Source organism: Dendrobates tinctorius, unplaced genomic scaffold (genome assembly GCF_039654945.1).
Source record: "Dendrobates tinctorius isolate UK_male_01 unplaced genomic scaffold, ASM3965494v1 ptg000127l, whole genome shotgun sequence".
Classification (NCBI taxonomy): domain Eukaryota; kingdom Metazoa; phylum Chordata; class Amphibia; order Anura; family Dendrobatidae; genus Dendrobates; species Dendrobates tinctorius.
In genome coordinates, this window is record NW_027361795.1 from 10500578 (window position 1) to 10514414 (window position 13837).

Below are 13837 nucleotides of genomic sequence, written 5' to 3' on the forward strand. Positions count from 1 at the left end.
GACACAGTGCTCACACATACACTGCACCAAATCTGCTGCTGTGTGAAGACATCAGTGACACAGAGCTGTCTCATTCACACAGCAGAGGCTTTGTCACACAACAGATTACATCAGTGACTGCCATCTCCTGTGCAGATTAGAAGCTGCAGACCCCAATCACTGGCCATCACACAGTCTGCTCTCACTGCTGCCAGCAGCCTGGGACAGTGAGGGAAGGAATTACTGATAATGAGTTATGTATTGTAATCATGGAGTGGCCCAGAATACAGGATGATTTTCCCTCCTCACTAGTTTCACTTTCCATAGATCACTGTTCAGCGTGTGTCTGGGGGAGGAGCAGCTGCTCTCTGCAGTGAGGCTGCTATAGGGGGAGGATTTGTTACTGTGTGATGAGGGCTTCTTCATGTGGACGGAGAGGACCTGTATCTATGGAAGGTGTGGGGTTGTTGCTATAGAGGGCATGTTTGGAGTAGAGTAGCAGGTTATGACTAGTTCTCATTTCAATGCCATAACACCCCCCCCTTTGGACATTCTGCTCAGAATATCTAGAAAACCGTGCAAACTAGTGACAGAAAGTAAATTACTTTTTTTAATAATTCTGCAGCCCAGATATGTACTGAGATTATGTGAAAAGCCCCGACAACCCCTTTAACCTAGAGTCATCAACTCATGTACATTCAAGCAAAAAAGAAAGCACACTGTAGCGCCATAACATGCAAATATGAAAAATGAATTGCAATACTGCATTTGAAATATGAAAAATTGAGAAAGTTTAGCGCAGAAAATGGCCAAGTTATGTGTACCTGGAAGCCACGTTAAGGCATTTCTCGTTTTCCAGTTCCCTGTCTATGCCAATCCTCACTAAGACTGAAGTTTCCATCTGAATGGGAACCTATGAAAAATGCTCTGTTTAGACTGAAGGAGGGGAAGTGGCCCTGCTTTGATTAAAAACGCCTGCAGCTAACAGGTGGAGCACTCAGTCAGAATGTAAATGAACACAAATTTCAATAACTGACCGTCACGTTATTCGCAGGCGTTTTTAATCAAAGCAGGGCCACTTCCCCTCTACAGAGATATAGACCAGTCTAAACAGAGGATTTTTCATAGGTTCCCATTCAGATGGAGACTTCAGTCTTAGTGAGGATTGGCATAGACAGGTACCTGGAAAACGAGAAATGCCTCAACGTGGCTTCCAGGTACACATAACTTGGCCATTTTATGCGCTAAACTTTCTCAATTTTTCATATTTCTAATGCAGTAATGCAATTCATTTTTCATATTTGCATGTTATGGCACTACAGTGTGCTTCCTTTTTTGCTTGAATCTACTGGATAGTAGGCTGTATAGTCGCATCATACCACTATGCAGCCTGCTTCCTAGATGTAACAAAACTAGATGCGTCGCAAGGAAAATGGATTATATTCTCAACAGACAGTTGAGGAATATGGTTGTTTATTATTTTAATTCTGTTACAGGGGATATTGGCTTCAGTGGATTGGGCACTGACGTAAGTATGGTTTAATTTAGATTCATTATAGGAGTATGTTTCATGCTTTCAATTATAGGACTTCTGTGTGTGTGTGCACGTGTCGTCTCTCCATTATTACTAACCTCTGGGCTTGATGTCACCTGACAATACAAAGGTGACATCTACACATCAACCCCCCCATCTATCACTCCACTTGCCACCGCACAAGGACAAGTGGGAAGAGTGAGGCTAAGTGGACCTTTTCTGAGACATCTGAGAGCTGATGTTTTTAGTCTGGGAGGGGGCCCAATATCCATGGCCCCTTCCTAGGCTATTAATATCAACCCGTAGCCATCAGCCTATCCTTTGCTGGTTATTAACTATAAGGGAGACCATAAGCTTTTTTTTTTTTTTTTGGGGGGGGGGGTCCCCCCATTTTTATAACAAGTAAAAGGCTTAGTATACACCCGTGAGCAGATATTAAAAGCCTGGGAAGCTCCACGGGTATTGCCTCCTTCCCAGGCTACAAACATCTGCTCACAACTGTTCGCTTTTGCTCTGCTGGTTAATAAAATGTCGGGAGACCCCGTGACTTTTTTCAGAAAATTATTAAGTAAAAAAAAAATATATGTACAGTAAACTACACAAGCACTATTAATGTGTGTGACTGACATCTTTATATCTATTTTACCCGTATATATATCTATTCTATCAGGTCACGCTGCGATTTCACTGTATGCGGCAGATGAATAGCCGGCTTTTCAAAGGACACTGGTGTGTAAAAATCAGATGGCACTCGCATGGTCCGAGTGCCGCGCGTTCTTTTTTCACAACCATTCGCGAGTCTCGTCCGAGATACGAATACAAACGCAGCATGCTGCGATTTTTTTATTCTTCTCAGACCGGATTCGGCAGAAAAAAAAAAAAATGCAGATGACGTGTGACTCACAGATAAACATTCATCAGAGTACAATACCATTTTTTTTTTTTTATCGGATTGCACGCGTCAGTTTTCCTCGCAGAGGAGCATGAGCCCTTAGAGGCAAATATTTATGTTTAAAACACAGATCACACCTACAGAATATGAGGAAGGCTCAGCTCCTGGGACCCCTCCATACACGTGAACCAGACTTCTGCCACATATGTAGAGGTTAGGAATTAACAAGTAGTAGAAGGAAACATCTTGTGTTGTCAGTAAATATTATGTTTTTTTAAAAAGAAAAGATGAATTTTTATATACCTCCAGAGGTCTGTGGGGTTCGGGGCATTTCTATTTCAGCTGGGTGGCCAGTTCTTGTGATCATGACTGGCTCTTCAACAACGCTGATGCTGTTACGCTGCATTAGTTCCTGCAACAGGTTGAAAATTTCTTCTGCTCGAGAACATTTAAATGCGAATATTCCTAAAAGAAACACAGGAAAATTAAGAGGTTTTAACAGAAGCAGATTTCTTATTGACCATTAAAATCAGGTCCATGGGCTCTTGGCGCCACATTCTCCCCATTAAAGCTAATTGAATGTGCCATGGCACCACTATGTGCGTCATGTTCCCTTCACTGTTCATGAATATGGCTCACAAACGAACTTCTCTATATCAGACACACAAGTCAACTACTTTAAGGGATTAGTCATTTAACTCTCATACTGTCACAAATACTGCGTCAATCAATAGCAGACTTGCAGACTTCTTTTTTTCCCCACTATCTGAAGTTCAGAGTCATTACTGTGCCCGTTTATTTTTGTTGACACCACCCTCTGTTTTCCTTGGATCACAGCAGACACAATGCTTAGGCCTCTTTCACACTTCAGTTTTTTTGCATCAGTTCAAATCCGCCAAAAAGTCATTGAAGTGGATCCGTTGTTAACTGATGTGAACGGATGGCACAGGATCCGTTTTTAGACGGATCCTGAAAATGCGGAAATTTAAAGGAAATGCTGGCCGGGAAGAGGAAAGAGAGAATGAGAGAGAATGAGAGAGAATGAGAGAGAATGAGAGAGAATGAGAGAGAATGAGAGAGAATGAGAGAGAATGAGAGAGAATGAGAGAGAATGAGAGAGAATGAGAGAGAATGAGAGAGAATGAGAGAGAATGAGAGAGAATGAGAGAGAATGAGAGAGAATGAGAGAGAATGAGAGAGAATGAGAGAGAATGAGAGAGAATGAGAGAGAATGAGAGAGAATGAGAGAGAATGAGAGAGAATGAATTTTTTGTCCGGCACCCAGAAAGAATTTCGGGTTAAATGAGTGTCTGGAGGATCCGCCACAGAAAAAAACGTTACAAGCTCCGTTTTGAAATCTTTGAGGATGGTGACGGACAGCAACTTTTGGCAGATCCTCAAAAAAAACGGATGCAACGGACAGCAATCCGTCACAATCCGCCATTAATGCAAATCAATGGGGAAAAAAACGGATCCTCAAAAAAAATTTGAGGATCCGTTTTTTTCAAAACCTGGCGGATTGTGACTGATTGTAAAAAACGGAAGTGTGAAAGAGGCCTTATCTGTAGCATCAGCTGCAGACTGAAATCGTTACCAGTGTGCCTTGCGCTCCTTTGAGGAGCGCTGGATTGTCGGGTGCCCCTCACCACCACCCACTAGGGATGGGTAAACCCGAACGATAAAGTTCAGGGTCCATACATATTCATAGTATCATAGAATCGTAGAGTTGGAAGGGACCTCCTGGGCCATCTGGTCCAACCCCCTGCTCAAAGCAGGATTCGCTAAATCATCCCAGTCAGATGTCTGTCCAGCCTCTGTTTGAAGACTTCCATTGAAGGAGAATTCACCACTTCTCGTGGCAGCTTGTTCCACTCATTGATCACTCTGTCAAAAAGTTTTTTCTAATATCTAATCTGTATCTCCTCCCATTCAGTTTCGTCCCATTGCTTCTAGTCTTTCCTTGTGCAAATGAGAATAAAGTTGATCCTTCTACAATGTGACAGCCCTTTAGATATTTGTAGACAGCTATTAAGTCTCATCTCAGTCTTCTCTTTTGCAAACTAAACATTCCCAAATCCTGCAACATTTCCTCATAAGACAGGGTTTGCAGACCGGTCACCATTCTGGTCGCTCTTTTCTGAACTTGCTCCAGTTTGTTGATGTCTTTTTTAAAATGTGGTGCCCAAAACTGGACACAATATTCCAGATGAGGTCTGACCAAAGAGGAGTAGAGGGAAATAATGACTTCACGTGATCTAGACTGTATGCTTCTGTTAATACATCCTAGAATTGCATTTGCCTTTTTTGCTGCTGCATCACACTGTTGACTCATATTCAGTCTGTGATCTATTAGTATACCCAAGTCTTTTTCACATGTGCTGTTGCTTAGCCCTATTCCTCCCATTCTGTATATGCTTTTTTCATTTTTATTGCCCAGATGTAGTACTTTGCATTTTTCCCTGTTAAAAAAACATTCTGTTAGTTGCTGCCCACTTCTCCAGTTTATTTATATCTTTTTGAATCCTCTCTCTCTCTTCTCTAGTATTAGCTATCCCTCCTAGCTTTGTGTCATCAGCAAATTTAATCAGTTTACCCTCAATTCCTTCATCTAAATCGTTGATAAAGATGTTGAACAATACAGGGCCCAGGACAGAGCCCTGTGGTACCCCACTTGAGACATTCTTCCAACTGGATGTGCAGCCATTTACGACGTATGAGATACCTTGTCAAATGCTTTGCTGAAGTCAAGATATACTATATCTACAGCATTTCCTTGATCCACCCAATCAGTGATTCCATCATAGAAGGAAATTAAGTTAGTCACTGTTGCACGGATAATCCATTTGTCCTATGAAGAGGCCAACTTTATTTCAGCTCGACTGCATAGCTGAGCAGTGATATGATGTGACCGCTAAGCTGTGAATCTAAGAGATATTAAGCTGAGCGGGAAAACAAAGCTTCAGTGACCGACCTGTGGTGGCTTCATTGAGGTTACCGCCGATCACAAGCAGCAGTTCTCAGACTCAGCTCAGTGTATCCTGGATTCATGACACTGCTCAGCCATGCAATTCAGATGAAGCAGAGATGGCCTCTTTGTGGGACATATAAATTATTAGTGGACCGGTTTTATTAATTTTAGTTTTACAGTATTAAATGGGTAAGAGAGGATGGCGAATGTTTTTGACAAATAATGGATTTTTTTCTGGGAGTCTATTTAAATTTTTACTACGGGGTTAGTAATGGGGGCGTCTTATAGACACCTTTCCATTACCAACCCCTGTGATTGATGTCAGCTGACATTACAAAGCTGACATCAACCTCACAAATATTACGCCACTTGCCACCGCACCAGGGCAAAAGACAAGAGCCAGGTAAAGATCCAGAATTGGCGCTTCTAATAGATGCGCCTTTTCTGGGGCAGCTGCAGGCTGCTATTTTAAGGCTAGGGAGGGCCAATATCCATGGCCCCTTTCTAGCCTGAGAATACCAGTATACCAGTACCCAGCGGTCTGCTTCAGCTTGGCTGGTTGTCAAAATAGGGGGACCCCCACAACATTGTTTTTTGTTTTTTTAATTATTTATTTAAATAACCATTGTGAGATCCCTCCATTTTTGATAACCAGGAATTATAAAACTGAAAGCTGGGGGCTGGTATTCTCAGACTGGGAAAGAGCCATGGATATTGCCTTGAAAAATGCCTTTATAAAAGGGCATTTCTAAGCGAAAGACAAAATTATAAGTGTAATTTTACCAAGACACATGTACAGCCGCCGTAACACAGCATAATAAAATACATTGTGTGCTGGGGACATTTCTAAGTTGGGGAAAAAAAAGTATCATGCGAGCTTTTAACTTTAAAGTAGAAGAAACATACCCTGCCCAGTTTGACAACGTCGGCCACTTTCAAAAGAGAAGAGGTTAGAATCATATCCATAGCGCCGCAAGCACAGGTATGGCCATCTCACAGCATCCCGCTTCCTGGTGTGTAAAACCAGCTCAGTCTGAGTTAGCTCCATAATACCAGAGCCAAGCTCTGTCCCCTCATCATCTACATTGGTTACCTGCAAGAAAATTGATGGTATTCAACGGATATTGAAGCTTCACTTTTTTCTTTTCTAATGTGTTTGCCCCCTACTTCTTGCTATAATACATTTGGCTGTATAGCAATAACTAGGGTATGGACGCGAAATGTACAACTGCCTAGAAAAACACAAAACAGTAACACAATTTTGAAAGCAATTAAAATGGTTTTCCAGGACTACTTATTTTTTGGCTACAGGGCTAAGAAATAATAGGCAAGTAGTAGCCAACTTTGGGGAGGATCTGTGCCAGCTCAAGTGGCAAATACCCCGCTTCATGTCACCTCTCGTAAATAGAGCAGCTTTTAGTCAGTGGTCTCCCTGCAGTTTAATAGCCAGATCCTGGCTGCTTATCACAATGACATTATCAGAAACGCCCATTCAACATAGAGCAGAAGAGAAAAAGATGATTTGTCAGCTGACATCAGTGGAAATACGGGAAACGCCGACAGGAGCAGAAAATGTCGCCAGAAAATTAGCAACTGACTGCCGGTTAGTTCTTAGACCCATAAGCAAAAATACTAAAAAAAAGTCCCAGATAACCACATTAAATGCCCGACAGTAGAGGAGTTATTGCAAACATCATCACGTGTGATCATGTTAACCACACTTTATAAATAGCTAGTAAATAACTAGTAAATACAATCAGTACGGTAAAAAGGTAAACAAAAGCCCTTAGGTGGTAATAACTTAGCATGTTTCTACAATTAAAATTGATAAAGGGAATCAGTCACCATAAAAATGCCGTCTATTCTATAGGTGCAAGTCGTGTACCAGGGCAGACACCCAAGGATCCAGCGAAGTCCCAAATAAGACTAAACAGTTCAACCACTGAAAATACTCAACTTAACTATGTTGATAAACGTAACTGAAAAGAGGAGAATCATTCAAGAAGTCCACAATCACTCTGTCGGGATGCCAAGACCATTGTGCTATACAAAGTGGTTCCCTGCAATATGTGCCAACAATCCTAACTAAGAGTATGTTCACACTGGGCGTTTTCGCTGCCTATTTTATGCTAATTTTCAGCTGCTTTTTACAGTACCAGCAAAGCCTATGAAATTTCAGAAATCTCATGCACACACATTTGGTTTTGGTATCATCCGGATTTTGTGTTTTGCTGCTTTTTTTGGACAAAGAGCATGCCACTTCTAACGTTTTTCACCCATTGGCTTAAATGGGTGTTGAAAAAACGCTGCAAAAACGCAGGTATCATTTTCAGCGGTTTTTTCTGCAGAAAAGTCAGACATTAGCATGGACAAAGACACAAAAAACGCACATAAACCTGCATTTTTGCAGCAGCTTCTTTCCTGCCAAGAAATCAGGTTTTGCTGCACAAAAAAAAAAAAAAAAAGCAGTAATAACGCCCAGTGTGAACTTACCCTATATCTTTGCCTACTGGCGGTGCCTGAATAGACCAACCATCTACTACCTATTAATTCCCTGGACTCCGGAACAATTGGATGGGAGTGTAGCAAACGCTTTCCCGTGGTACAGCACAACAGCTTACAATGAATTCCCCAACCGAATATTCCCCTCACCCAATATGACTACAGTGAACACAGAAAAATGGTCCTTTTCCTGTTACACTGAGAATAACTGAACAAATAACCAACTGCAGTGGCAGCTCAGCCCGAAACTAAGTTTGGAGAGCTCAACAAAACATTACGCAACTTTAATTTTCCTCAGAAGTTCTTTCCTGAGCATGCTCTAGCATAGCCCAAAATCCGCTGCGTGCCTTGACAGTACCTAGGTGTGAATTGTAACTTTATGGATAGCACGGAATCCTTAATGACAAAGAAATAGGTGACGTAAGAGCAAAGCTGAAGGTCCCGGACACTGATCTTGACCGATTCTGTAACAATTACTGTCAATTGCCACTTCTGAAATGTAAAAGTGCTGCGGAATATGTCAGCGCTATAGAAATAAAATTTATTATTATCTTGCCAACTATAGGCCCTGTCTCGGTCTCGAATACTTTGTCGCCAAAACATGGCGAAATGTGTGCACGGTTACCCACTGCGGTGGTGCAGTGGGCCTTAGTTATTTTACTGACCCGAGTCTGCTCCAGACAAATAACAGATGCATGCGGACAAATGAAGGCCTCCTCCAAAAGGAGAGTGGTACCACTGAGGACTGTAATTTGACTCCTCCACGGTGTTCAGAATTGCTTGAGCTAGGTCCCGGCCTTTTCCTGTCTTTCAGCAGTGCTCCTGACAGTAACCTTCCATCTGGAAAGGATCTGGTCACAAACACAATCAGCTACACACCGCCGGGGCTCTGGTCCCGGTAGGATGTTTCTATGCGTGGATGTCACTGGATCTCTTTCTGTGATATCCTGTGTCCTCAATAATTCCAAACTGCCTCCAAGATGGCTGCCCCTCTCCTTCTTGTGATGGGCTGAATTAACCTTTCAGTTGTGCTTAGGAAATAATGGCCTCTTGTGGCCAAATAATGGCATTTCAGTACCACGTCATTACTGACAGCAAGCAGTTGATTAGACTTTTATACAATTGGCACAATGATGACACTTATACAGACACAGGTATGCACATCTATACCACAACGGTGAGGCAGGTGCTACACCGTATGTACAGGGCTTACCATCTGCCTCTTAAACCAGGCACATCTTTTGCCATGGGGAATGGAGGCTGTTTCAACATCTCACATAGGCACCATACAAAAGAGTAGGGAGAGAAGAGTAGATTGATATATTGTTTTATGAGAAATGATGTAGTATAACTCGTGTTTTAGGCCTCTTTCACACTTCAGTTTTTTTTGCATCAGTTCAAATCCGCCAAAAAGGCAGACAAGCGGATCCGTTCTGAACGGATGGCACAGGATCCGTTTTTAGACGGATCCTGAAAATGAGGAAAGAGAAAGAGAAAGAGAAAGAGAGTGTGTTTTATTTTTGTCCGGCACCCAGGAAGAATTTCGGGTTAAATGAGTGTCTGGAGGATCCGCCAGAGAAAAAAACGTTACAATTTCCGTTCTGAAATCTTTGAGGATGGTGACGGACAGCAACTTTTGGCGGATCCTCAAAAAAAACGGATGCAACGGACAGCAATCCGTCACAATCCGCCATTAATGCAAGTCAATGGGGAAAAAAGCGGATCCTCAAAAAAAAAAAAAGGGAGGATCCGTTTTTTTTTAAAAACCTGGCGGATTGTGACTGATTGTAAAAAACTGAAGTGTGAAAGAGGCCTTAAAGAGAACCTGTCACCTGTTTTGGCCGCTATAAGATGCGGCCACTGCCTTTCAGGGCTTATCTACATCTTCTTGTCAGGACGCCCTCTTGCTTGCTTCATCGCTCCCGGCATCGCGCTTCTGCGCAGGCGTACTTCTCTGCCCTGTTGAGGGCAGAGTAAAGTACTGTAGTGCGCAGGCGTTGGGCCTATCTGACCTTTCCTGCCGCCTGCGCACTGCAGTACTTTACTCTGCCCCCAACAGGGCAGAGATGTACGCCTCTGCAGGAGTGCAATGCCGGGGAGCGATAAAGCAAGCAGGAGGGCGGTGGCGCAAAAAGATGGGAGGCGCCAGATCCAGACCTGCGACACCCATCAGACCGGACCGCATCCAGGGTGAGTATAATAAAACTTATTTTTCTTATCTTTCAGGTTGTATCGGGGGCTTATCTGCAGCATTATAAAATGCTGTAGATAATCCCTGAAAGGCAGTGGACGCATTTTATAGCAGCCAAAACAGGTGACAGGTTCCCTTTAATCATTTAATTATCTGCTGTTCCTGGGATTTTCGGTCCAGTGGACGGTCCCATCAGTGACTGACCGCTTCCTTTGTGTAAGTGTTCATATAGAGAAAGTAGTCAGCCCATATTTTCTCACAAAACTATGTATCAATCTGCCCAGCTCCGTCTGCTCTATAACATGGCGCTTGCAGTTTGGATGGCATTTTAATGGTGACAAGTTCTCTTTAAACATTACTGAAATCCTATAAAAATAATTGTTAACAAGCTATCTATAATAATAAATGCCCTAAGCAGCTTCCGGTTGTAACAACTTCCGTGCAGTTGTAACCGGTGACGTCACCACACACACACGCACATGTTAACCCTCAACACACCACACCGCCTCAACACACACTCCTCTCACCTTTCACCTCCACTCACTCTTTCACTCCACATACGTTCCTTTCTCTCACTCCGTTTTTCATACTCACACCGTCATCGTCGCTGCCCCGACATCTTCCTCCGCCGCTGCGATCCTGGATCCAGACGTTCTCCAGGCCGCCGACATGTTCTTGCGGCGACGCCATCTTGGATTTCGTGAAATCCCGCGAGATTCAAGATGGCGTCGCCGCAAGAACATGTCGCTGGCGTGGACGACTCGGGATCCAAAAAGATGGCGTCGGCGAAATCTCGCGAGATTACGCCAACGCCATTTTGGATCCCGATGTCCTCCACGCCGGCGACATGTTCTTGCGGCGACGCCATTTTGGATCGGCGAAATCCCGCGATAGTCAAGATGGCGTCGCCGCAAGAACATGTCGCCGGCGAGGACGACGTCGGGATCCAAAATGGCGTCGGCGAAAACTCGCGAGATTTCGCCGACGCCATTTTGGATCCCGACGTCGTCCACGCCGGCGACATGTTCTTCCGGCGACGCTATCTTGACTATCGCGGGATTTCACGATACTCAAGATGGCGTCGCCGCAAGAACATGTCGCCGGCGTGGACAACGTCTGGATCCAGGATGGCGCCGGCGGAAGAAGATGTCGGGGATCGTGGAGCAGCGGCGATGACGGCGTGAGTATGAGAGACGGAGTGAGAGAAGGGGTCGTATGTGGAGTGAAAGAGTGAGTGGAGATGGTGAAAGGTGAGAGGAGTGTGTGTGTTGAGGGTTAACATGGCAAGAGGTGTGATGCTATCGCATCCTCCCGATGCGATAGCATCGGGCCATAATCTAGTGCAATTAATAAAATGTAATTATAAAATAATACACAATATTTAACTTTGAAGCCGGTTTATTCTGTTATCTCCAACTTGACCCAAAATTGGATAACTTCTCAGCCATGGTTATTTTCCTGTCTAGATGCCAATTTTCCACTAAATGTTCCTTTTAAATTTGGAGGCATTTTTCATGAAATTCAATCCTTAAAGGATTCATCTGTCAACTCACTAGTTTTTATTTACACAAATCTCTAATGCACACTTTGGTTAGGCAGTAATTTACTTTGAACTTGGTTGGATGATTTTCTGGGAGTCCGTCTCGACAGCTGCAGCAGCTTCCCATGATATCAGCACATCAGTTTTTCTCTAAAAACAAAGAAGTACAAAAAAAAAAAATAACTTTTACAAGAATTATCTCTGGCTTAAGATTCTTATGCACTTTCAAAATAATGATTGTAAAAGAGTTATCACCCATCCAGTGATTGTTGAATGGTGAGGGTCCGACTGCGGAGAATTAGTGCGCGTGCCAAATTTAATGTGATAAAAAAGCCCCGGCAAGAATAAAAAGTCCCCATTCTGCGTTCGGTGTGGTTAACAGTAGTAAATCGGTAAGGGATTATCTATTTCATGGGTAGGTGATAAGGGGTTGACCAGTGAATAGAAAAACTGGGTTTTGAAAGGAGCAATAGGGCACTTGCTCACAGCAATGCAAAGAGTTAAAATAGATCTTGGCATTGGAACGGGTCTTAGAACCCCTATTCAAATGATTTCTTGGAGAACACGTGATCTTATATTCATTACCTTTTGTGTCAATACAGGGTTTTTTTTGTTTGTTTTTTGTTTTTAAGACGCATAACTAAGTTTCTGTAAACATTACTGGTTAGGGCTTGATTATTGCACCATATGTTGAAAGAAAGAAAAAAAAAAACACTAACAATTCTTAAAGGGGCCAGTACGATTAAAGCTATAACAAATACAGACAGTAATATATATGCCTAGTTGTTAACAAAAAAAAAACAAAAAAAAAAAAAAACTAATTACAGCTCTGGCAAAAATTAAGAGACCCCTGCAAAATTTTCAGTTTGTCTGATTTTTCTCTCTATAGGTATATTTGAATAAAATGTAAATTGCTCTTTTATTCTATAAACTACAGACAACATGTCTTTGAATTTCCAAGCACTAAATTTTGTATTTATTTTCACAAAATGGGAAATGTTCAAAATAAGAAAAAAAATGCAGTGCTTGCAAACCTCAAATAATGCCAAGAAAACAAGTTCATAATCATTTAGAAACGATACTAATGTTTTAACTCCGGAAGAGTTCAGAAATCAATATTTTGTGGAATAACCATGATTTTTAATCAAAGCTTTCATGCGTCTTGGCATGCTTTCCACCAGTCTTTCACACTGCTTTTGGGTGACCTTATGCCACTCCTGGTACAAAAATGTAAGCAGTTCTTCTTTGTTTGATGGCTTGTGACTATCCATCTTCCTCTTGATTACATTCCAGAGGTTTTCAATGAGGTTCAGGTCTGGAGATTGGACTGGTCATGACAGGGATTTGATGTGGTGGTCCTTCATCCACACACTAACCCAACTGTGTGGCATGGCGCATTGTCCTTCTGGAAAAACCAGTCATCAGAGTTGGGGAACATTGCCTGAGCAGAAGGAATCAACTGTCTCTTCAGGATAACCTTGCATTCGGCTTGATTCATACATTCTTCGCAAAGATTAACCCCTTTCTGCCATTAGACGTACTATCCCGTCCACGTGCCCTGGGACTTAATTCCCAAGGACGGGATAGTACGTCTAATGCGATCAGCGGCGCCCACGTGGTGAGCGCCGCTGATCGCGGCCGGGTGTCAGCTGATTATCACAGCTGACACCCGACACCCGACACGTTAACCCCTTGTGCACCGCGATCAAACACGATCGCGGTGTACCGGGGGTTAAAGGGAAGCATCGGCAGGGAGGGGGCTCCCTCCGTGCTTCCCTGAGCCCCCCACGGCAGCGCAATGTGCAGCGCTGCTGCGGGGGACTCCTTCCCTACAGGCCCCCGGATCCAAGATGGCGACGGGGGCCTTCAGGGGCCTGTAGGGAGCTGACTTCCTCACTGCCTGCAAAGCGCAGGCATGAGGAAGTCTGCAGAACTGCCTGTGACAGATTGCTGATCTGTCACAGTGATCTGTGATGTGACAGATCAGCGATCTGTCACAGGACAGTGATGTCCCACCTGGGACTATGTAATAAAGTAAAAAAAAAAAAAAAAAAGTGTAAAAATAATTTAAAAAAAAAATAATAAAAAAAAAAAAAAAATTATATATTCCCCAATAAATTCATTTTGTGAAAATAAAAAAAAAAATAAAAATAAAAATAAAAGTACACATATTTGGTATCGCCTCGTCCGTAGCGACCCGCCCTATAGATCTGTCCCATTAGTTAACCCCT

General features: G+C 43.0%; 1 protein-coding gene across 6 annotated transcripts in view; it reads right to left on the reverse strand.

Annotated features, from left to right (window-relative positions):
• The window catches only part of FRS3 (fibroblast growth factor receptor substrate 3), a 95033-nt gene that overhangs the window by 41096 nt on the left and 40100 nt on the right, over nt 1-13837 (reverse strand). For 5 of the 6 annotated variants that reach the window (XM_073542486.1, XM_073542488.1, XM_073542487.1 and 2 more), the window contains 3 exons: nt 11674-11756; nt 6280-6466; nt 2709-2870 (listed from right to left, as the gene is read on the reverse strand). In XM_073542486.1, the coding sequence (XP_073398587.1) occupies nt 2709-2870; nt 6280-6466; nt 11674-11733 (409 nt within the window). In that variant the 5' untranslated portion in view covers nt 11734-11756. The remainder of the gene's footprint in view (nt 1-2708; nt 2871-6279; nt 6467-11673; nt 11757-13837) is intronic. The other variant, XM_073542489.1, reaches the window with a different exon arrangement.